This window comes from Scyliorhinus torazame, chromosome 23, assembly GCF_047496885.1.
Source record: "Scyliorhinus torazame isolate Kashiwa2021f chromosome 23, sScyTor2.1, whole genome shotgun sequence".
In the NCBI taxonomy this organism is placed as follows: domain Eukaryota; kingdom Metazoa; phylum Chordata; class Chondrichthyes; order Carcharhiniformes; family Scyliorhinidae; genus Scyliorhinus; species Scyliorhinus torazame.
The window spans coordinates 69,348,732-69,370,996 of record NC_092729.1 but is presented as its reverse complement, the minus strand read 5'-3'; the positions used below and the strand labels follow the sequence as shown (position 1 = coordinate 69,370,996).

The 22,265-nt window shown below is 51.1% G+C and overlaps 1 protein-coding gene across 4 annotated transcripts in view; it reads left to right on the top strand.

Moving 5' to 3' along the window:
* The window catches only part of LOC140399616 (flavin-containing monooxygenase 5-like), a 95,687-nt gene extending 76,060 nt beyond the window's left edge, over positions 1–19,627 (top strand). For all 4 annotated transcript variants that reach the window (XM_072489153.1, XM_072489152.1, XM_072489155.1 and 1 more), the window contains 4 exons: positions 3,488–3,687; positions 11,287–11,642; positions 18,181–18,253; positions 19,250–19,627. In XM_072489153.1, coding sequence (XP_072345254.1) covers positions 3,488–3,687; positions 11,287–11,642; positions 18,181–18,253; positions 19,250–19,595 — 975 coding nt within the window. In that variant the 3' untranslated portion in view covers positions 19,596–19,627. The remainder of the gene's footprint in view (positions 1–3,487; positions 3,688–11,286; positions 11,643–18,180; positions 18,254–19,249) is intronic.
* Positions 19,628–22,265: the final 2,638 nt, after the last annotated feature.

Below are 22,265 nucleotides of genomic sequence, written 5' to 3'. Positions count from 1 at the left end.
AGCGAAGGAGGTTCGTCCATTGGTTGGGGAGTCCAGAAACAGTGGGCACATCGTCAAATTAAGGGGCAAGACACTTGGAACTGAGATGAGCGCCATGTTTAAAAGATCAAACTCTGAATGGGGCAGGAAGGATCGGGGGCGAAGCTTTTCAAAACTCATTGATGGGAGGTGGGTGTCGCCAGGTAGGCCAGCATTTATTGGTTCGTTGGCAAGCACCTACTTGCCCATCAGAAGATGGTGGTGAGCTGCCTTCTCGAACCCGCTGCAGTCCCTGCGGTGTAGGTACACCCACTGTGCTGTTGGAGAGCCAAATCCAATATGGCCTCCCTCGTCGTCGGCCGATCGACATACTGAGTCAGGAATCCGTCCTCTACACACCTGACAAAATCGGCTCCAGCCAAACCATTTGCACCAACGAGGTTCCAGTCAACACGAGGGAAGTTGAAGTCACCCCATGACACCAGCTCTGTTACTCCTGCACGTTTTCAAGTTCTGCCGCCCAACCTGTTCGTCCATCTTGATAGAGGTGTACAGGGTGACGAGAGGCGTGGATAGCCAGAGACTTTCCCCCAGGGTGGAAATGGCTGTCACGCGGGGAGATCATTTTCAGGTGATTGGAGGAAGGTGTGGGGGAGATGTCAGAGGTAGGTTCTTTACACAGAGAGAGGTGGGTGTGTGGAACGCACTGCCAACAGAGGTGGGGGAGTCAGAGTCATTTGGGACATTTAAGCGACTCTTAGACAGGCACACGGACAGCAGTAAATTGAAGGGGTGCAGGTTAAGTTGATCTTAGATTAGGATAAACGGTCGGTGTGGTGATATGCATCACTGTAAATACACAAGGGGTTAATGTAAATACACTACGACTAAGTAACCACTAGAGGGAGCACCAGAGACATCATGACATGCAGACATACAGCTAATGACCACATAGAATAGGACACGGCCAATGGGCAGTCAAGACACCCAGAGGTGACACGACCACAAGGGGGCATTACACAACCCATGTATCAGGACAGGGCACACATGCTCTGTCTCTTTCCACAGGCGACACTTCGAGAATAGGACAGGGGCAGGTCAGAAGCGTCACACCCACCACGTGGCTTAGAGCAGACTGGTTAGTTAGACTGAGTTACCACAGCACGATTAGCAGGAGAGTCGCATCGAGAACTGGGCTAATGGTTCAATAAATCACATCGAACTTACTGCAAAGTCTGGAGTATCTTTTGGTCAAAGCTGCATCGGGTTGCAGCCTGTGTTCTCCCAGAGTACATAAACACAACAGTCGGCACAACAACGTGGGCCGAAGTGCCTGTAACTGAGCTATGTTCTATAATTATTGATTAATTCACTTGTGTTGGGGCTCCAGGGACCTGTGGGACTTGAATTGACCGCGTTGTTTTTGAAAACTCACCACTATTCTTAGAAGTCCCCCTATACCAAAAAGGGCCGACATTCTAAATGGTGATCAGGGATTCTCACTCCCCGACTCCGATGCAAGCTTCAGTGGGTGCTATTCAGCTCAAACTATGTTTTCAACTTATCCCCCGGTATAACCCATACCTTCACCGAAGATTTCATCTACTTACCACTTAGTAGCATCGATCCTGGGTCCCGCATTGCTAATTAAGTAAAGTAGACTTTGGAATAACCACTGTTTCAGGTTCAAACTTTTAAGTTATTTTATTATTATATATTTTTTTCTCTTTTTAAAAGATGCAATCACTGTCTTTACAGAAAAGTAAAAAGATCTTGCTTCTGGGTCCTTCTGGTTGGTTGAAGGGACCTTCAGGCCCAACTTGACAATCAATCTTCTTTAAAGTCTGGTCTTCTTTAGATGTATTCGCTGATGAGCTCGGTTGCTGTGTCCTACCTTTCCCATGTACCGAGCTGTGAGAGCTGGCTCTGCTGGGTGTCTCCGAGCTGACTCTGCCTACTCTTTAAATTCCAGTCTTCCTTCGATGTACCAACTATTTTAGCTCGGCTGCTTTGCCCTGTCTCGTTCCCATGACCGAGCTGACTGTAATCTGACTCTGCTTCTCCCCCTCTCTCTCTCGCTCTCTCTCTCCCTGAGTTCTTGTTCTGGATAGTTCCTGCTCTGGTCGCGAGGTTTATATTCTCGTCCTAACAGTTCAGTTTTTATGACGTTATTGTAAACTCTTATTTTCTTTGATTGTAAAAAGTATCTGTGATCGAAACCTTCTAATCCAACTCAGTATTCATTTTGACTTGACTTCACCTCATAGATCTGATTACATTGTTTCCTTTGTGATGTTCAAAATGCTTTTACTTTTTCTTCCTGTCATTTCTATAGTTTTATTTTCCAATTGTGTCCTCAGCTCAATTTTGACTTTGATCTTGGCTTTAAATTATGTTTCTCGTAGACTGATAGTCTCCAGCTTTCTTTAATTTACCTGGTATTAGCAAATTTTCACACCGAGAATTATCACCAAATTCAACTGAACCTCATCCATTCTTCTCCAACTCCTGACTAAGACAGTTACTTTCAATGAAGGTGTGGGCCATTGTTTTTGGCTTCATTCAAAGTCCTGTTTGTCTTGTTTGCTGAGCCTGCTTGACCAAGGCTATCTGCATTTTACAATCCTCTCCTGGCAGCTGCTGTTAACCCTTTGTGGGATCTTTCCCTGTATCCTCTCATGTTTCTCTCAGATCAGGGGCGAGATTCTCCGACCCCCCCCGCCGGGGGGCTAAAATGCCTGTCCCGCCGGCGTAGATCAAACCACCTCTCTTACCGGCGGGACAAGGCGGCGCAGGCTCCGGGGTCCTGGGGGGGGGGCAGGGGGCGATCTGACCCCGGGGGGTGCCCCCACGGTGGCCTGGCCCGTGATCGGGGCCCACCGATCCACGGGTGGGCCTGTGCCGTGGGGGCACTCTTTCCCTTCCGCCTCCGCCACGGTCTCCACCATGGCGGAGGCGGAAGAGACTCCCTCCACTGCGCACGCGCGGGAATTCCGCGAGCGGCCGCTGACGCTCCCGCGCATGCGCCGCCCGGAGATGTCATTTCCGCGCCAGCCGGCGGGGCGGAAATCCCTCCGGCGCCGACCTAGCCCCTTAAGGTTGGGGCTCGGCCCCCAAATATGCGGAGGATTCCGCACCTTTGGGGCGGCGCGATGCCCGACTGATTGGCGCCGTTTTGGGCGCCAGTCGGCGGACATCGCTCCGTTTCCGGAGAATTTCGCCCCAGATTTTTCCCATGTTTCAAATGACACATCTTCCCGTATTTTCAATAACCGTGGTCGCCTCACATGTCCCGCTCGTCCTCCCGCCCCCATGGCCTTTGCTGATTGGGTGGGGTTCTGGGGATCGGGCGAGGGGGCCCTGGGCAAGGGGGGAGGGGGGGGGGGGGGAAGCGGGGCACGCTTTCGAAGGGTGGGCCCAGCCCCGACGGGCCGAACGTTTAGCCCGGCTGCCATTTGGAAGGTTCGGTCGAGCGCTGCCGTTGAAATGATTGCGGTTGTTTCCCCAGGTGTTCCTCAGCACCCGGAGCGGGAGCTGGGTATTTTCCCGGATCACCCACGCGGGTTACCCCGTGGACATGATGCTTCACAACCGCTACGCCTGCCTGATGTCGAGCATTTTCCCCGATCCCCTCGTCAGCTCGTACTACGAAAGGGACTTGAACGACCGATTCAATCACGCAAACTACGGAATTCAGCCCAATCATCGGTAGGTGAGACGGATTTGCGGCAAGGGGGGGGGGGGGGGGGGGCCTTTACATTGTCCAATTCCATTCGGCCCATCGAGTCTGACCATCCGAAACAGCTGATGCGCACTCTCCCCATCACCCCCCATCCAACCTGCACGTCTCTGGAATCTCGGCTCAACTCACAAAGCTGGGAACTTTGGACAGCCAGGAGCTAAATGTGTTGGGAATTTTTATCAGAATTATTGCTTCATTCATAAGATCAGAAGACATAGGAGCAAAATTAGGCCACTCGGCCCCTCGAGTCTGCTCCGCCAGTCAATCATGGCGGATATTTTCTCATCCCCATTCTCCTGCCTTCTCCCCATAACCCCCGATCCCCCTTATTGACCAAGAACCGACCCATCTCTGTCTTGGGGTCCATGTTCATAGATCTTTGAAAGTTGCCATTCGAGTGGATAGAGCTGTGAAGAAGGCCTATGGTGTGCTCGCGTTCATTAACAGAGGGATTGAATTTAAGAGCCGTGAGGTGATGATGCAGCTGTACAAAACCTTGGTAAGGCCACATTTGGAGTACTGTGTACAGTTCTGGTCGCCTCGTTTTGGGAAGGATGTGGACGCTTTGGAAAAGGTGCAAAGGAGATTGACCGGGACGTTGCCCGGAATGGAGAGCAGGTCTGACGAGGAAAGGTTGAGGGTGCTCGGCCTTTTCTCATTAGAACGGAGGAGGAGGAGGGGCGACTTGATCGAGATTTATAAGACGATCAGGGGAATAGATAGAGTAGACAGTCAGAGACTTTTTCCCCAGGTGGAACAAACCATTACAAGGGGACATAAATTTAAGGTGAAAGGTGGAAGATATAGGGGGGATGTCAGAGGTAGGTTCTTTACCCAGAGAGTAGTGGGGGCATGGAATGCACTGCCTGTGGAAGTAGTTGAGTCGGAGACATTAGGGATCTTCAAGCGGCTATTGGATAGGTACATGGATTACGGTAGAATAATGGGGTGTAGATTAATTTGTTCTTAATCTAGGACAAAAGCTCGGCACAACATCGTGGGCCGACACAATGCCTATTTTCTACTTTCCATGTTAAAGACACTCAGTGATTTGGCCTCCCACAGCCTTCTGCGGCAAAGAGTTCCGCAGATTCACCACCTCCCTGGCTGATGAACTTCCTCCTCCTCTCTGTTTTAAAGGATCGTCCCTTCAGTCTGAGATGGTGTCCTCTGCTCCTCGTTTTTCCTACAAGTGGGAACAGTGGAACTCAAAAATGGACTGAGGAGAGCTGGAAGGGGGCATGAGAAAGACGTGGGGGGGGGGGAAGGATTGGGGGAAAACCCCAAGGTGCTCTGCACTGACGTGAGAACTAAGAGGATGATCAGAGTGAGAGGAGGGTCGATCAGGGATAGTGGAGGGAACTTGTGCCTAGAGTCTGAGGAGATGGGGGAGGCCCTAAATGAATACTTTGCTTCAGTAGTCACTAGAGAGAGGGACCTTGTTGCCCATGAGAACAGTGTGAACCAGGTTAATAGACTCGAACAGGTTGCTATTAAGAAGGAGGATGCGCTGGAAAGTTTGAAAAGCATCAGGATAGATAAGTCGCCTGGGCCAGATGGGATATACCCAAGGTTACTACGGGAAGCGAGGGAGGAGATTGCTGCGCCGTTGGCGATGATCTTTGCGTCCTCACTCTCCACTGGAGTAGTACCAGAAGATTGGAGGGAGGCGAAAGTTGTTCCCCTGTTCAAGAAAGGGACATCCCTGGGAATTACAGACCCATTAGTCTAACGTCTGCGGTGAGCAAAATATTGGAAATGACTCTGAGAGATACGATTTATGATTATTTCGAGAAACATAATTTGATTAAAGATAGTCAGCATGGCTTTGTGAGGGGCAGGTCATGCCTCACAAGCCTCATTGAATTCTTTGAGGAAGCGACGAGACACATTGGTGAAGGTCGGGCAGTGGATGTGGTGTATATGGATTTCAGTAAGGCATTTGATAAGGTTCCCCATGGCAGACTCATCCAGAAAGTTAGGCTGAACGGCAACTTTGAGGGATCTATGAAATTCGGCTTTCTGGATACAGAATTGGCTGGCCGAGAGAAGACAGCGAGTGGTAGTGGATGGAAAGTATTCTGCCTGGAGGTCGGTGACCAGTGGTGTCCCGCAGGGATCTCTTCTGGGACCTCTGCTCTTTGTGGTTTTTATAAATGACTTGGATGAGGAAGTGGAAGGGTGGGTTAGTAAGTTTGCCGATGACACAAAGGTTGGGGGAGTTGTAGATAGTGTTGAGGGCTGTTGCAGGTTACAACAGGACATTGACAGGGTGCAGAGCTGGGCTGAGAAGTGGCAGATGGAGTTCAACCTAGATAAATGTGAAGTGATTCATTTTGGAAGGTCGAATTTGAATGCTGAATACAGGGTTAAAGGCAGGATTCTTGGAAGTGTGGAGGGACAGAGGGATCTTGGGGTCCACGTACATAGATCCCTCAAAGTTGCCACCCAGGTTGAGAGGGTTGTAAAGGAGGCGTATGGTGTGCTGGCTTTCATTAACAGGGGGATTGAGTTTAAGAGCCGCGAGGTTTTGCTGCAGCTTTATAAAACCCTGGTTAGACCACACTTGGAATATTGTGTCCAGTTCTGGTCTCCTCATTATAGGAAGGATGTGGATGCTTTGGAGAGGGTGCAGAGGAGATTTACCAGGATGCTGCCTGGACTGGAGGGCAGGTCTTATGAAGAAAGGTTGAGGGAGCGAGGGCTTTTCTCACTGGAGCGAAGAAGGAAGAGAGGTGACTTGATAGAGGTGTACAAGGTGATGAGAGGCATGGATAGAGTGGATAGCCAGAGACTTTTCCCCAGGGTGAAAATGGCTGTCACGAGGTGAAGACTCGATGGGCCGAATGGCCTCCTTCTGCACTGTATGTTCCATGTTCCTCTGGCCCCTTTCCAAGGCCAGCACATCCTTCCTTAGATACGGGGCCCAAAACTGCTCACAATACTCCAAATGGGGTCTGACCAGAGCCTTATACAGCCCCAGAAGTACATCCCTGGTCTTGTATTCTAGCCCTCTCGACATGATAGCTGACATTGCATTTGCCTTCCTAACGGCCGACTGAACCTGCACGTTAACCTTAAGAGAATTGTGAACAAGGACTCCCGAGTCCCTTTGTGATTCACATGTTGGTCCTGCAGGGGCCTGTGGGACTGGAATTGACTGCACACTAGACCAGGGTCGAGTTACAATAGATCATAGAACATAACAGCGCAGTACAGGCCCTTCGGCCCTCGATGTTGCGCCAACCTGTGAAACCCCTCGAAAGCCCATCTACACTATTCCCTTATTGTCCATATGTCTATCCAATGCCCATCTGAATGCCCTTAATGTTGGCGAGTCAACTACTGTCGCAGGCAGGGCATTCCACGCCCTTACTACTCTCTGAGTAAAGAACCTACCTCTGACATCTGTCTTATATCTATCTCCCCTCAATTTAAAGCTATGTCCCCTCGTGCTAGACATCACCATCCGAGGAAAAAGGCTCTCACTGTCCACCCTATCCAATCCTCTGATCATCTTGTATGCCTCAATTAAGTCACCTCTTAACCTTCTTCTCTCCAGCAAAAACAGCCTCAAGTCCCTCAGCCTTTCCTCATAAGATCTTCCCTCCATACCAGGTAACATTCTGCAAAATCTCCTCTGTACCCTTTCCAATGTTTCCACATCCTTCCTGTAATGCGGCGACCAGAATTGCACGCAATACTCCAAATGCGGCCGCACCAGAGTTTTGTACAGCTGCAACATGACCTCATGGCTCCGAAACTCAATCCCTCTACCAGTAAAAGCTAACACACCGTACGCCTTCTTAACAATCTGGGTGGCAACTTTCAGGAAACTATGTACGTGGACACCGAGGTCTCTCTGCTCATCCACACTGCCAAGAATGTTACCATTAGCCCAGTACTCTGTCTTCCTGTTATTCCTTCCAAAATGAATCACCTCACACTTTTCTGCATTAAACTACATTTGCCGCCTCTCAGCCCAGCTCTGCAGCTTATCTAAGAACAAAGAACAAAGAAATGTACAGCACAGGAACAGGCCCTTCGGCCCTCCAAGCCCGTGCCGACCATGCTGCCCGACTAAACTACAATCTTCGACACTTCCTGGGTCCGTATCCCTCTATTCCCATCCTATTCATGTATTTGTCAAGATGCCCCTTAAATGTCCCTGTCGTCCCTGCTTCCACCACCTCCTCCGGTAGCGAGTTCCAGGCACCCACTACCCTCTGCGTAAAACGTGCCTCGTACATCTACTCTAAACCTTGCCACTCTCACCTTAAACCTATGCCCCCTAGTAATTGACCCCTCTACCCTGGGGAAAAGCCTCTGACTACCCACTCTGTCTATGCCCCTCATAATTTTGTAGACCTCTATCAGGTCTCCCCTCAACCTCCTTCGTTCCAGTGAGAACAAACCGAGTTTATTCAACCGCTCCTCATAGCTAATGCCCTCCATACCAGGCAGCATTCTGGTAAATCTCTTCTGCACCCTCTCTAAAGCCTCCACATCCTTCTGGTAGTGTGGCGACCAGAATTGAACACTATATTCCAAGTGTGGCCTAACTAAGGTTCTATAAAGCTGCAACATGACTTGCCAATTCTTATACTCAATGCCCCGGCCAATGAAGGCAAGCATGCCGTATGCCTTCTTGACTACCTTCTCCACCTGTGTTGCCCCTTTCAATGACCTGTGGACCTGTACTGCTAGATCTCTTTGACTTTCAATACTCTTGAGGGCTCTACCATTCACTGTATATTCCCTACCTGCATTAGACCTTCCAAAATGCATTACCTCACATTTGTCCGGATTAAACTCCATCTGCCATCTCTCCGCCCAAGTCTCCAAACAATCTAAATCCTGCTGTATCCTCCGACAGTCCTCATCGCTATCCGCAATTCCACCAACCTTTGTGGCGTCTGCAAACTTACTAATCAGACCAGTTACATTTTCCTCCAAATCATTTATATATACTACAACGAGCAAAGGTCCCAGCACTGATCCCTGTGGAACACCACTGGTCACAGCCCTCCAATGAGAAAAGCATCCTTCCATTGCTACTCTCTGCCTTCTATGGCCTAGCCAGTTCTATCCACCTTGCCAGCTCACCCCTGATCCCGTGTGACTTCACCTTTTGTACTAGTCTACCATGAGGGACCTTGTCAAAGGCCTTACTGAAGTCCATATAGACAACATCTACTGCCCTACCTGCATCAATCATCTTAGTGACCTCCTCGAAAAACTCTATCAAGTTAGTGAGACACGACCTCCCCTTCACAAAACCGTGCTGCCTCTCACTAATACGTCCATTTGCTTCCAAATGGGAGTAGATCCTGTCTCGAAGAATTCTCTCCAGTAGTTTCCCTACCACTGAAGTAAGGCTCACCGGCCTGTAGTTCCTGGGATTATCCTTGCTACCCTTCTTAAACAGAGGAACAACATTGGCTATTCTCCAGTCCTCCGGGACATCCCCTGAAGACAGCGAGGATCCAAAGATTTCTGTAAAGGCCTCAGCAATTTCCTCTCCAGCCTCCTTCAGTATTCTGGGGTAGATCCCATCAGGCCCTGGGGACTTATCTACCTTAATATTTTTTAAGACACCCAACATCTCGTCTTTTTGGATCTCAATGTGACCCAGGCTATCTACACACCCTTCTCCAGACTCAACATCTACCAATTTCTTCTCTTTGGTGAATACTGATGCAAAGTATTCATTTAGTACCTCGCCCATTTCCTCTGGCTCCACACATAGATTCCCTTGCCAATCCTTCAGTGGGCCAACCCTTTCCCTGGCTACCCTCTTGCTTTTTATGTACGTGTAAAAAGCCTTGGGATTTTCCTTAACCTTATTTGCCAATGACTTTTCGTGACCCCTTCTAGCCCTCCTGACTCCTTGCTTAAGTTCCTTCCTACTTTCCTTATATTCCTCGCAGGCTTCGTCTGTTCCCAGCCTTTTAGCCCTGACAAATGCCTCCTTTTTCTTTTTGACGAGGCCTACAATATCTCTCGTCCATGGTTCCCGAAAATTGCCGTATTTATCCTTCTTCCTCACAGGAACATGCCGGTCCTGAATTCCTTTCAACTGCCACTTGAAAGCCTCCCACATGTCAGATGTTGATTTACCCTCAAACATCCGCCCCCAATCTATGTTCTTCAGTTCCCGCCTAATATTGTTATAATTAGCCTTCCCCCAATTTAGCACATTCATCCTAGGACCACTCTTATCCTTGTCCACCAGTACTTTAAAACTTACTGAATTGTGGTCACTGTTACCGAAATGCTCCCCTACTGAAACATCTACCACCTGGCCGGGCTCATTCCCCAATACCAGGTCCAGTACCGCCCCTTCCCTAGTTGGACTGTCTACATATTGTTTTAGGAAGCCCTCCTGGATGCTCCTTACAAACTCCGCCCCGTCTAAGCCCCTGGCACTAAGTGAGTCCCAGTCAATATTGGGGAAGTTGAAGTCTCCCATCACCACAACCCTGTTGTTTTTACTCTTTTCCAAAATCTGTCTACCTATCTGCTCCTCTATCTCCCGCTGGCTGTTGGGAGGCCTGTAGTAAACCCCCAACATTGTGACTGCACCCTTCTTATTCCTGATCTCTACCCATATAGCCTCACTGCCCTCTGAGGTGTCCTCTCGCAGTACAGCTGTGATATTCTCCCTAACCAGTAGCGCAACTCCGCCTCCCCTTTTACATCCCCCTCTATCCCGCCTGAAACATCTAAATCCTGGAACGTTTAGCTGCCAATCCTGCCCTTCCCTCAACCAGGTCTCTGTAATGGCAACAACATCATAGTTCTAAGTACTAATCCAAGCTCTAAGTGCATCTGCCTTACCCGTAATACTTCTTGCATTAAAACATATGCAATTCAGGCCACCTATGTCCCTCAGTAACCTGCAACATCATCACAGATTATCATCGAATTTACAGTGCAGAAGGAGGCCATTCGGCCCATCGAGTCTGCACCGGCTCTTGGAAAGAGCACCCTACCCAAGGTCAACACCTCCACCCTATCCCCACAACCCAGCAACCCCACCCAACACTAAGGGCAATGTTGGACACTAAGGGGCAATTTATCACGGCCAATCCACCTAACCTGCACATCTATGGACTGTGGGAGGAAACCGGAGCACCCGGAGGAAACCCACGCACACACGGGGGAGGACGTGCAGACTCCGCACAGACAGTGACCCAAGCCGGAATTGAACCTAGGACCCTGGAGCTGTGAAGCAATTGTGCCATCCACAAGGCTACCGTGCTGCCCCTTCCGCACTGTCCACAACTCCGGCGAACTTTCGCGTCGCCCGCAAATTTACTCACCCATCCTTCTACGCCCTCCTCCAGCAGTGGCCCCAAAACAGATCCTTGTGGTACACCACTAGTCTGGGACCTGTGGGACTGAAATTGACCACACACTAGACCCGGGTAGAGTAGTGCCACGAATAATTGGTTAATTCACTTGTATCGGGGCTCCAGGGGACTAGAGTTGACCGTGCGCTAGCCCAGGGTGGGCCTAACAATGGCTCCGATTGTGACGCTCGTTTCCATGTCCGTTTGCAGGGCCCTCGTGCGGCAACCGATGGTGAGCGACGAGCTGCCGACCCGCATCATATCGGGCACCATCCTGATGAAGCCCAACGTGAAGTGCTTCAGCGAGACCAGCGCCGTCTTCGCCGACGGGACTGTTGAAGAGGTCGACTGGGTCGTTTTCGCCACCGGCTACACGGTGGAGTACCCCTTCCTGAAAGAGGAGGGCATCGTGGACGTGAAGGCCAGCCATGTGTCGCTCTACAAGCTGATGATCCCACCTCAGCTGGAGCACTCCACCATAGCTGTCATTGGCCTCATTGATCCGCTGATGGCTATCATGCCCATCGCGGAGATTCAGTGTCGATGGGCTGTGCGTGTTTTTAAAGGTTTGAGAACATTCCCCAGTGAATAAAGAGGTGATAGAGCGACCGTGAGCTTTCACCAGCACTTTGCGATGACTAAAACTCAGTAGAAATTGAAGTTAAAACTTCTCCGGTGCAAATAATTTATTAGTCTTCTATTGATTACAAGTGAGGGTCATTTTAAAGTCTTATTCTCTAATCAGCCCAGCAAACAAAGGACTCACAGAGAGGCAGTGCGCAGACAATCACAGGAATGATTTCCTTGTTTGGGCAAACAGCTCGCAATCACTTCGAAAGTCACAGTCAGGAAGTGAAATATGAATGAAACAGCGAGACTGCGAACAGTTAAGTCAAAGTGCAGATTGTCAAAGAGAGCGAGCGAGAGAGATGGCCGGACGAAACCTCAGCTATTCTGTCCCACATCTGCCTTTAGCCATGTAATTACGCCCCCATGCAATCCTAATTGGTTTGGGTTAACGTAGAACAGACCGTGCAGGAGGAGGCCATTCGGCACATCGAGTCTGCACCCACCCACTTAAGCCCTCACTTCCAACCTATCCCCGTAACCCAATAACCTTTTTTTTGTTTGGACACGAAGGGGCAATTTATCACGGCCAATCCACCTAATCTGTACATCTTTGGGCACGAAGGGACAATTTAACACGGCCAATCCCCCTAACCTGCACATCTTTGGACACTAAGGGGCAATTTAACACGGCCAATCCACCTAACCTGTACATCTTTGGACACGAAGGGACAATTTAACACGGCCAATCCCCCTAACCTGCACATCTTTGGACACTAAGGGACAATTTAACACGGCCAATCCACCTAACCTGTACATCTTTGAACACTAAGGGACAATTTAACACGGCCAATCCACCTAACCTGCACATCTTTGGACACGAAGGGACAATTTAACACGGCCAATCCCCCTAACCTGCACATCTTTGGACACTAAGGGACAATTTAACACGGCCAATCCACCTAACCTGTACATCTTTGAACACTAAGGGACAATTTAACACGGCCAATCCACCAAACCTGTACATCTTTGGACACTAAGGGACAATTTAACACGGCCAATCCACCTAACCTGTACATCTTTGGACACTAAGGGACAATTTAACACGGCCAATCCACCTAACCTGTACATCTTTGGACACTAAGGGACAATTTAACACGGCCAATCCACCTAACCTGTACACCTTTGGACACTAAGGGACAATTTAACACGGCCAATCCCCCTAACCTGTACATCTTTGGACACTAAGGGACAATTTAACACAGCCAATCCACCTAACCTGTACATCTTTGGACACTAAGGGACAATTTATCACGGCCAATCCACCTAACCTGTACATCTTTGGACACTAAGGGGCAATTTAGCACGGCCAATCCACCTAACCTGTACATCTTTTGACACCAAGGGACAATTTAACACGGCCAATCCACCTAACCTGCACATCTTTGGACACTAAGGGACAATTTAACACCGCCAATCCACCTAACCTGTACATCTTTTGACACCAAGGGACAATTCAACACGGCCAATCCCCCTAGCCTGCACATCTTTGGACACTAAGGGACAATTTAACACGGCCAATCCACCTAACCTGTACATCTTTGGATACTAAGGGACAATTTAACACGGCCAATCCCCCTAGCCTGCACATCTTTGGACACTAAGGGACAATTTAACACGGCCAATCCACCTAACCTGTACATCTTTGGACACTAAGGGACAATTTAACACGGCCAATCCCCCTAACCTGTACATCTTTGGACACTAAGGGACAATTCAACACGGCCAATCCACCCAACCTGTACATCTTTGGATACTAAGGGACAATTTAACACGGCCAATCCACCTAACCTGTACATCTTTGGATACTAAGGGACAATTTAACACGGCCAATCCCCCTAGCCTGCACATCTTTGGACACTAAGGGACAATTTAGCATGGCCAATCCACCTAACCTGCACATCTTTGGACACTAAGGGACAATTGATCACGGCCAATCCACCCAACCTGCACGCCTTTGGACTGTGGGAGTAAACCGGAGCACCCGGAGGAAACCCACGCAGACACGGGGGGAACGTGCAGACTCCGCACAGACAGTGACCCAGCGGGGAATCGAACCTGGGACCCTTGCGCTGTGAAGCCTCGTGTGCTTCCGTGACGCCCAAAGACCCAAAACATCAGATGAGTTTGATTTGAGGATTCGTTGTCATTTGTTAATCGGCAACATTAACCTAAAGATGTATCCCTGTACGAGCGATGGATTGCGATACAGCTGCCTTATCGCAAGCGGCCTGGACTGGATTCTTGTTGAGGACAATAGCGCCTTTAGGTTCCTGCCCTGTTGTCATGGAGCCTGCCCCGTCCTTGGTCACTTCATCTTGCAAATGTATTTGTTAGCTGAATAAGAATGCTGTTTTCACCTATCTGTTTCTGTGTTGCGTTGAAGCTATGTTTTGAAATGCAGAATGTGTGTTGTGAAATGACCTGAGGTTATGGGTGAGTTTTTAAAATGGGTATTTAATAGACTAGGGACTTAATGCTAAATAGCCACCTTTCACCGATAAGGAAATAGCTGGCTTCGACAGGAGGAAAGATCTGTTGGAAGGTGGGAGAACATTCAGAACCCCAATCGTGGAGAATCATTCGACCCCCCCCCCCCCCCGGTCTGCACCGACCTTCTGAAAGAGCACCCCCTTGCCCGATCCCTGTAACCCCACCTAACCTGCAGGTGGGAGGAAACCGGAGCACCCGGAGGAAACCCGGGCAGGCAGGGGGAGAGCGTGCAGACTCCGCACAGACACCCTCGGTCGGAATCAAACCCGGGCCCCTGGCACTGGGCGGCAGTGGTGCGAAGCGCCTATGCCACCTTGCCTAGTCACACTTTCTTTTTGTTGTTGACGAACGTGGAGCCATGAAAACCGCTTATTGCCACGAGTAGGCTTCAAATGAAGTCACTGTGAAAAGCCCCCTAGTCGCCACATTCCGGTGCCTGTTCGGGGGGAGGCCGGTACGGGAATTAGAATCATAGAATCATAGAAGTTTACAGCATGGAAACAGGCCCTTCGGCCCAACCAGTCCATGCCGCCCAGTTTTTACCATTAAGCTAGTCCCAGTTGCCCGCACTTGGCCCATAACCCTCTATACCCATCTTACCCATGTAACCATCTAAATGCTTTTTGAAAGACACAATTGTACCCGCCTCTACTACTACCTCTGGCAGCCCATTCCAGACACTCACTACCCTCTGAGTGAAGAAATTGCCCCTCTGGGCCCTTCTGAATCTCTCCCCTCTCACCTTAAACCTATGCCCTCTAGTTTTAGACTCCCCTACCTTTGGGAAAAGATGTTGACTATCTACCTTATCTATGCCCCTCATTATTTTATAGACCTCTATAAGATCACCCCTAAGCCTCCTACGCTCCAGGGAAAAAAGTCCCAGTCTATCCAGCCTCTCCTTATAACTCAAACCATCAAGTCCCGGCAACATCCTAGTAAATCTTTTCTGCACTCTTTCTAGTTTAATAATATCCTTTCTATAATAGGGTGACCAGAACTGCACACAGTATTCCAAGTGTGGCCGTACCAATGTCTTGTACAACTTCAACAAGACGTCCCAACTCCTGTATTCAATGTTCTGACCAATGAAACCAAGCATGCCGAATGCCTTCTTCACCACCCTGTCCACCTGCGACTCCACCTTCAAGGAGCTATGAACCTGTACTCCTAGATCTCTTTGTTCTATAACTCTCCCCAACGCCATACCATTAACTGAGTAGGTCCTGGCCTGATTCGATCTGCCAAAATGCATCACCTCACATTTATCTAAACTAAACTCCATCTGCCATTCGTCGGCCCACTGGCCGAATTGATCAAGATCCCGTTGCAATCCTAGATAACCTTCTTCACTATCCACTGTGCCACCAATCTTGGTGTCATCTGCAAACTTACTAACCATGCCTCCTAAATTCTCATCCAAATCATTAATATAAATCACAAATAACAGTGGACCCAGCACCGATCCCTAAGGCACACCACTGGTCACAGGCCTCCAGTTTGAAAAACAACCCTCTACAATTGAACCGTGCTGCTGGCCTGCCTTGCCCTGCCTCCAAAGCCGGCTTTTTAGCCCAGTGTGCTAAACCAGTCGTTGGCGCCTGGCTGGAGTTCAAGCTGCAGAAAAGCCTTTGGCTGCACGGTGCATTACCGTTGAAGTGGGGTGCCTTGTGCCAGATGCAGAGGAATCTGGGTATCGCAAAAGGCTGGTGTGCAGGAACGGGTGGGTCTTTCAATGAGGAAACGTTTGGAGAGGGGCAGGGTTCCCCTCTGCTGGTGCCCGGAAGAGTGAGCGGCGACTCGATCGGAACCGTCACGATCCTGGGGGGGGTTACCGACATAATCCATCACATTAGCCCCACAGTGATAACTTTTCAGCAGTTAGAACAGATCTTAGGTAGCTCCCTTTTAACATCTCCCACTATATACTCCGAATCAGCAACCCAATACTCCCAAAACCACTTAGCAATTAAGTTAACAATCCGGGTTACCTACTTCTCTGTGCAGGAGAGATAGGCCCCTTAAGGAATAACCCGAAAACCCGTCTGTCATAGGACAAACGGCAAAAAAGTACGGACCGACCTGGCTCCTCCTATTAATTGCACCATCTGTATCCCAAGTGGAAGGCACCTCCTAATCAGGTGTCCCATAACCTGCTGAGCTGAGGCTATGCACAATCCCACCTAAATTATCAGCATTCCAGGGAACCTCCTAAACATAAATATAGGAGCATAGGAACAGGAGTAGGCCAATCAGCCCCTCGGGCCTATCCCACCATTCAATGAGATCATGGCTGATCGGTGGACTAACTCTGTCTCTGGTTCCATATCCCTCAATATCTTCGTTCACCAAAATCTATCTCAAGACTTTAAATGAACGACTGTTCTCTCTTCAACTGATGTTTGTGAGCGAGGGTTCCAAAGCTCTACCACCGTTTGGGGGAAGAAGCTGCAACTAGTGGAAACAGTTCATCTTTATCTACCCTCTCTTGCCCTGTTAATGCCTTGAAGATTTCGATAACATCCCCCCCCCCCTAACCTGCCCTAATGTTGTATTAGCCATTGAAGTGTAAACGAGTAAATGGTTAAAAGCAATGATGATCCCAACTTTATGGCCCCTTAATCCCCTTATTGGCAGCACAGAAGCACAGTGGGTAGCACTGTTGCTATACAGCTCCAGGGTCCCAGGTTTGATTCCCGGCTTGGGTCACTGTCTGTGCGGAGTCTGCACGCTCTCCCCGTGTCTGCGTGGGTTTCCTCCGGGCGCTCCGGTTTCCTCCCACAGGTCCCGAAAGACGTGCTTGTTAGGTGAATTGGACATTCTGAATTCTCCCCTCTGCGTACCCGAACAGGCGCCTGAATGTGGCGGCTAGGGGCTTTTCACAGTAACCTCATTGCTGTATTAATGTAAGCTTACTTGTGAAAATATAGATTATTATTATCCCAGCTTTACCAGACATACGGCCTGTGCGAATTTGAACCCACTGTTTTAATAACATCAGTGCCACCAAATATAACATATCAATAGATTTCATAGAATTTACAGTGCAGAAGGAGGCCATTCGGCCCATCGAGTCTGCACCGGCTCTTGGAAAGCGCACCCTACCCAAGGTCAACACCTCCACCCTATCCCCATAACCCAGTAACCCCACCCAACACTAAGGACAATTTTGGACACTAAGGGCAATTTATCACGGCCAATCCACCTAACCTGCACATCTTTGGACTGCGGGAGGAAACCGGAGCACCCGGAGGAAACCCACACACACACGGGGAGGATGTGTAGACTCCGCACAGACAGTGACCCAAGCCGGAATCGAACATGGGACCCTGGAGCTGTGAAGCAATTGTGCTATCCACAATGCTACCGTGCTGCCCTTATCAATATATATCAATTTCCTGCATTCGTTAAAATACTGACAACCTCAATGGGAGGAGCCAGGTTAGTATGTAGTTTCTGCCGCTTGACATATTTTATCAAGAAAAGATATATATTGGCTTGTTTCCATCTAAAATTCTTGAAATATGTCCACAGGTGTCCCCCCCATTTGTGGAAATTTCCTCTGGGCATCCGGCCTGTTAAGTCCCCCCACCATCGCCCCCCCCCCGAGGGAACCCGGCCTCAAGCGACTGTCTGTGCGGACTTCGGATGCTCCCACCGTGTCGGTTCCTCCGTGTGCTCCGGCTCCCTCCCACAGTCCTTGTTGAACTAGGGCAGACCTCAGGGGCCTTGGCAGCAACACTACGATGGTTGCCGCAGAGGAGAGCACGGCGGCCTCTGCGCGGGGGGGGGGGGGGGCACAACCACCAAATCCAACCTTGCGAGGTTACATTCCCCTCGATCCCGTCCCCGTGCACCCCGAGATTGGGAAGTCCCCCTCCGCCCGAGGACACCTGGTCTTTAAGTGGTCTGGCGGGGCCGCCTGATTGGTGGGGCCCTTGTTGGGCCTGGAAGCTGCGTTGACTGTTGTTGCTACTTTTGCAGGTTTGGTCAAATTACCAACATCTAATGGCATGCTGGCGGACATAGCGGTCAGAGAGGAGAAGATTGCAGACAGGTAACGGATACCACACCAGTCGCGAATCCTCTGAGATCAAATCAGCCCCAGGTCCAAACTCAACAATCCTGCACGATATCCAGGCTCGGGGCTGACAAGTGGCAAGTTACATTCACGCCACACAAGTGCCGGCAATGCCCATCTCCTACAAGAGTGGATCGAACCATACAATGGCATCACCATCAATCCCCCATGAATCCCCCACATCCCTGGGGGTTACCATTGATCAGAAACTGAACTGGACCCGGCCGTATCAATCCTGCGGCTACCAGGGCAGGTCAGAGGCTGGGAATCCTGCGGAGCGTAACTCACCCCCTGACCCCCCCCCCCCCAAAGCCCGTCCGCCACCCACAGGGACCCAAGTCAGGAGCGCGACGGGACCACCCCCCGCTCGCCTGGGTGAGCCCGGCTCCCGACCACACTCAAGGAACTCGACCGACCCGGACGAGCCCCCCCCCACCCCCGCTCGATCGAGCGGCTAATCACCCCGCCCCCCCCGCCCCCTCCACCACCCCCCCCCCCCCCCGACGCACAGCGGCCGGCCGTGTGCACCGTCTACAAGACGCAGCCGCTCGCTCCTCAGACAGCGCCTTCCAAAACCCGCCACCTCTACCCCCTGGAGGGACAGGGGGTGGGGCGGGCAGAGGCCAGGGACAACCCCCCTCCCGCCATTGCGAGTCCCCCCTCCCCTCCGAGCCCCCCACACACCATCCCGACTGGGAAATATATCGGCCACTGTGGCTGGGATCAGAATCCTGGGACCCTCCCCTCCCTAACAGCAATGTGGGTGTACCTACACCCCACAGGACTGCGGAGGGCTCGAGATCACCTCCTCCAGCGGCGATTAGGGACGGGTAATAAATGCAGGACCCGGCCAATGGCCGGCCAGATCTCTGCCCATTAATCGAAAATGAATTCGCGTCGGCTAAAATGCCATTCCCGGAAGTAGGCCTCAAGCGAGTAATTGATGAGACGTGTTCTTGTTCCTCACTCAAGGGCTGGGGGCTCCCAGAAGCGCACCCTGAAGATCGACTACATCCCGTACGTGGACGCACTGGGCGAGCAGATCGGCTGCAAGGTGAACATGAAGCGGCTCTTCCTCACCGACCCCCGGCTGGCTTTCCAGACCTTCTTCGGCCCCTGCTCGCCTTACCAGTTCCGCCTGGTGGGGCCGGGGAGGTGGCAGGGGGCCAGGGACGCCATCCTGACCCAGTGGGACCGGGCGCTGAAGCCGGCCAGGACCCGCACCCTGGAGGGCGGCGGGCACGACGCCCCCCTCCCGCTCGTGCTCAAGCTCCTCGCCGCGCTAGCGATGGTCGTCGCGCTGTGCCTCTACTTCTGAGCTCTTTCAGCCTCCGGGGCACGGAGTTGCTGGGGGCGGTGGGGGGGGGGGGGGGCGGGTAACGGTAAGGGGGGGGGTCTCCGAATTCCCTCCGCGCTCTGTCACGGGCATCGCCCCTGACAATAAGGGGAGGTCAGGCAGAGAACAATTGTGGCAATTGCTTAGATTCTGCTTCAGTTATTAACGGAGGCCTTGATTGGCTCAGAGGACAGGCCATCGCAAATTGAGCTCAAATGGTCGGCGATACTGCATTACCCACTGCTCTCTGTCCTTTCTGATACGGGAGGTGGGTGGGGGGGGGGGGCACGATTTCCAACCCCTGCTGCGAACGGGACCAGAAATTCCCGAATCGACGGACCTTCGATTGGTCCGGAAAATCTTTCAGATCCGCCGGTCACCTTTCCCATGCCGGGGGGGGGGCAGGGGAAGGGGTGGTGGGGGGGGGCGACCGGCAGTTTTGTACCGCGCAGGACAATCGGGCCAAAGGTCGGCGGAACGGCGGACGGCGACGAGGACTGTCAGAGGATACAGCAGGGTTCAGATCGTCGGCGAGACAAAAAGGAACCTCCAGTTGGTTCCCGGCCCTCAGGGGGAAAAGAAATATCGTCTCCGTTTCGGAGCGGGGGTGGGGGGAGGGGGGGGGGGCGGCCCCTTATTTTTGAACTGCGACCTCCCCCCACACACGCCCCCTCCCCCCACACCCCCTCGGTTGATGAGTCAGTGTGTGAGGTAATGCATTTTGGAAGGGCTAATGCAGGTAGGGAATATACAGTGAATGGTAGAACCCTCAAGAGTATTGAAAGTCAAAGAGATCTAGGAGTACAGGTCCACAGGTCACTGAAAGGGGCGACACAGGTGGAGAAGGTAGTCAAGCAGGCATACGGCACGCTTGCCTACATTGGCCGGGTCATTGAGTATAAGAATTGGCAAGTCATGTTGCAGCTGTATAGAACCTTAGTTAGGCCACACTTGGAGTATAGTGTTCAATTCTGGTCGCCACACTACCAGAAGGATGTGGAGGCTTTAGAGAGGGTGCAGAAGAGATTTACCAGGATGTTGCCTGGTATGGAGGGCATTAGCTACGGGGAGCGGTTGAAAAAACCTGGTTTATTTCCATTCCAGGCAGCATTCTGGTAAATCTCCTCTGCACCCTCTCCAAAGCCTCCACATCCTTCCTATAATGAGGCCACCAGAACTGGACACAATATTCCGAGTGTGGTCTAACCAGGGTTTTATCAAGCTGCAGCAAAACCTCGCGGCTCTTAAACTCAATCCCCCATATTCCTACGTCGCCCTGGCCCCGCCCCCCCCCACAAAGGGAATGCTTCAGCCAAATGGGCAGCTTCAGCAATATCATTGGCCCAACCGTGTCGCCACGCAACATACATCCTCATCGCCAGAATCACGCAATCCCGACAGAGGACGTAAGCAGGCCGCTGGGCCCATCAAGTCCACTCCGACCCTCCGAAAGAGGAGCCTACCCAGGCCCACTCAACAGCGCTGCCCCCGTAACCCCACCTCACCTGCACATCTTCGGACTGTGGGAGGAAACCGGAGCACCCGGAGAAAGTGGGGGGGGGGGAGCAAGATGTGACGGCTTGTCTAGTGCCAACTCTCAATACTGATTGTGTGCCTGGGGGGAAGGGGGTGGGGGGGGGGGTGCCCGGGTGGGCGCGTGAGGGGTGAACAGCAAACCACACCCCTGCCTCGACATTATGGTGCACACGATATTGATAATGACATTTGCACACTTGCAAAAATATGTGAACGTGTTTGCCGTCAAGTTAACTGCTTGTTCCGTGTTTGTCGATGGTGGGCTTCATTCTTTCCCAGCTCTCTGCTTGATCCGACCCACAGATCCTGCACCTGTATCTGTAAGCAACAATTAACTTCGTCGAAAATAAACTATCCGCATGGTTTGCACATCTGTGACTTCCGTCTCCCCATCGTCTCTTTCATTCACCTTCAGAAAGGCAGCAAATGTGTTACTGTAATCAGAGAGCGTGCGAGAGAGAGGGTGCGAGAGAGAGTGTGTGTGCGAGAGAGAGTGTGTGTGTGAGAGAGAGCGTGTGAGAGAGAGAGTGTGTGAGAGAGAGAGAGTGTGTGTGAGAGAGTGTGTGTGAGAGTGTGTGAGAGAGAGAGAGTGTGTGTGAAAGAGTGTGTGTGAGAGAGAGAGTGTGTGAGAGAGAGAGTGTGTGAGAGAGAGTGTGTGTGAGAGAGAGTGTGTGTGAGAGAGAGTGTGTGTGAGAGAGAGTGTGTGAGAGAGAGTGTGTGAGAGAGTGTGTGTGAGAGAGAGAGTGTGTGAGAGAGAGAGTGTGAGAGAGAGAGAGTGTGTATGTGAGAGAGTGTGTGAGAGAGAGTGTGTGAGAGAGTGTGTGTGAGAGAGAGAGTGTGTGAGAGAGAGAGTGTGTGTGAGAGAGTGTGTGAGAGAGAGAGAGTGTGTGAGGGAGAGTGTGTATGTGAGAGTGTGTGTGAGAGAGAGAGTGTGTGAGAGAGAGAGTGTGAGAGAGAGAGTGTGTGAGAGAGAGAGAGTGTGTGAGGGAGAGTGTGTATGTGAGAGTGTGTGTGAGAGAGAGAGTGTGTGAGAGAGAGAGTGTGTGAGAGAGAGAGTGTGTATGTGAGAGAGTGTGTGAGAGAGAGAGAGTGTGTGAGGGAGAGTGTGTATGTGAG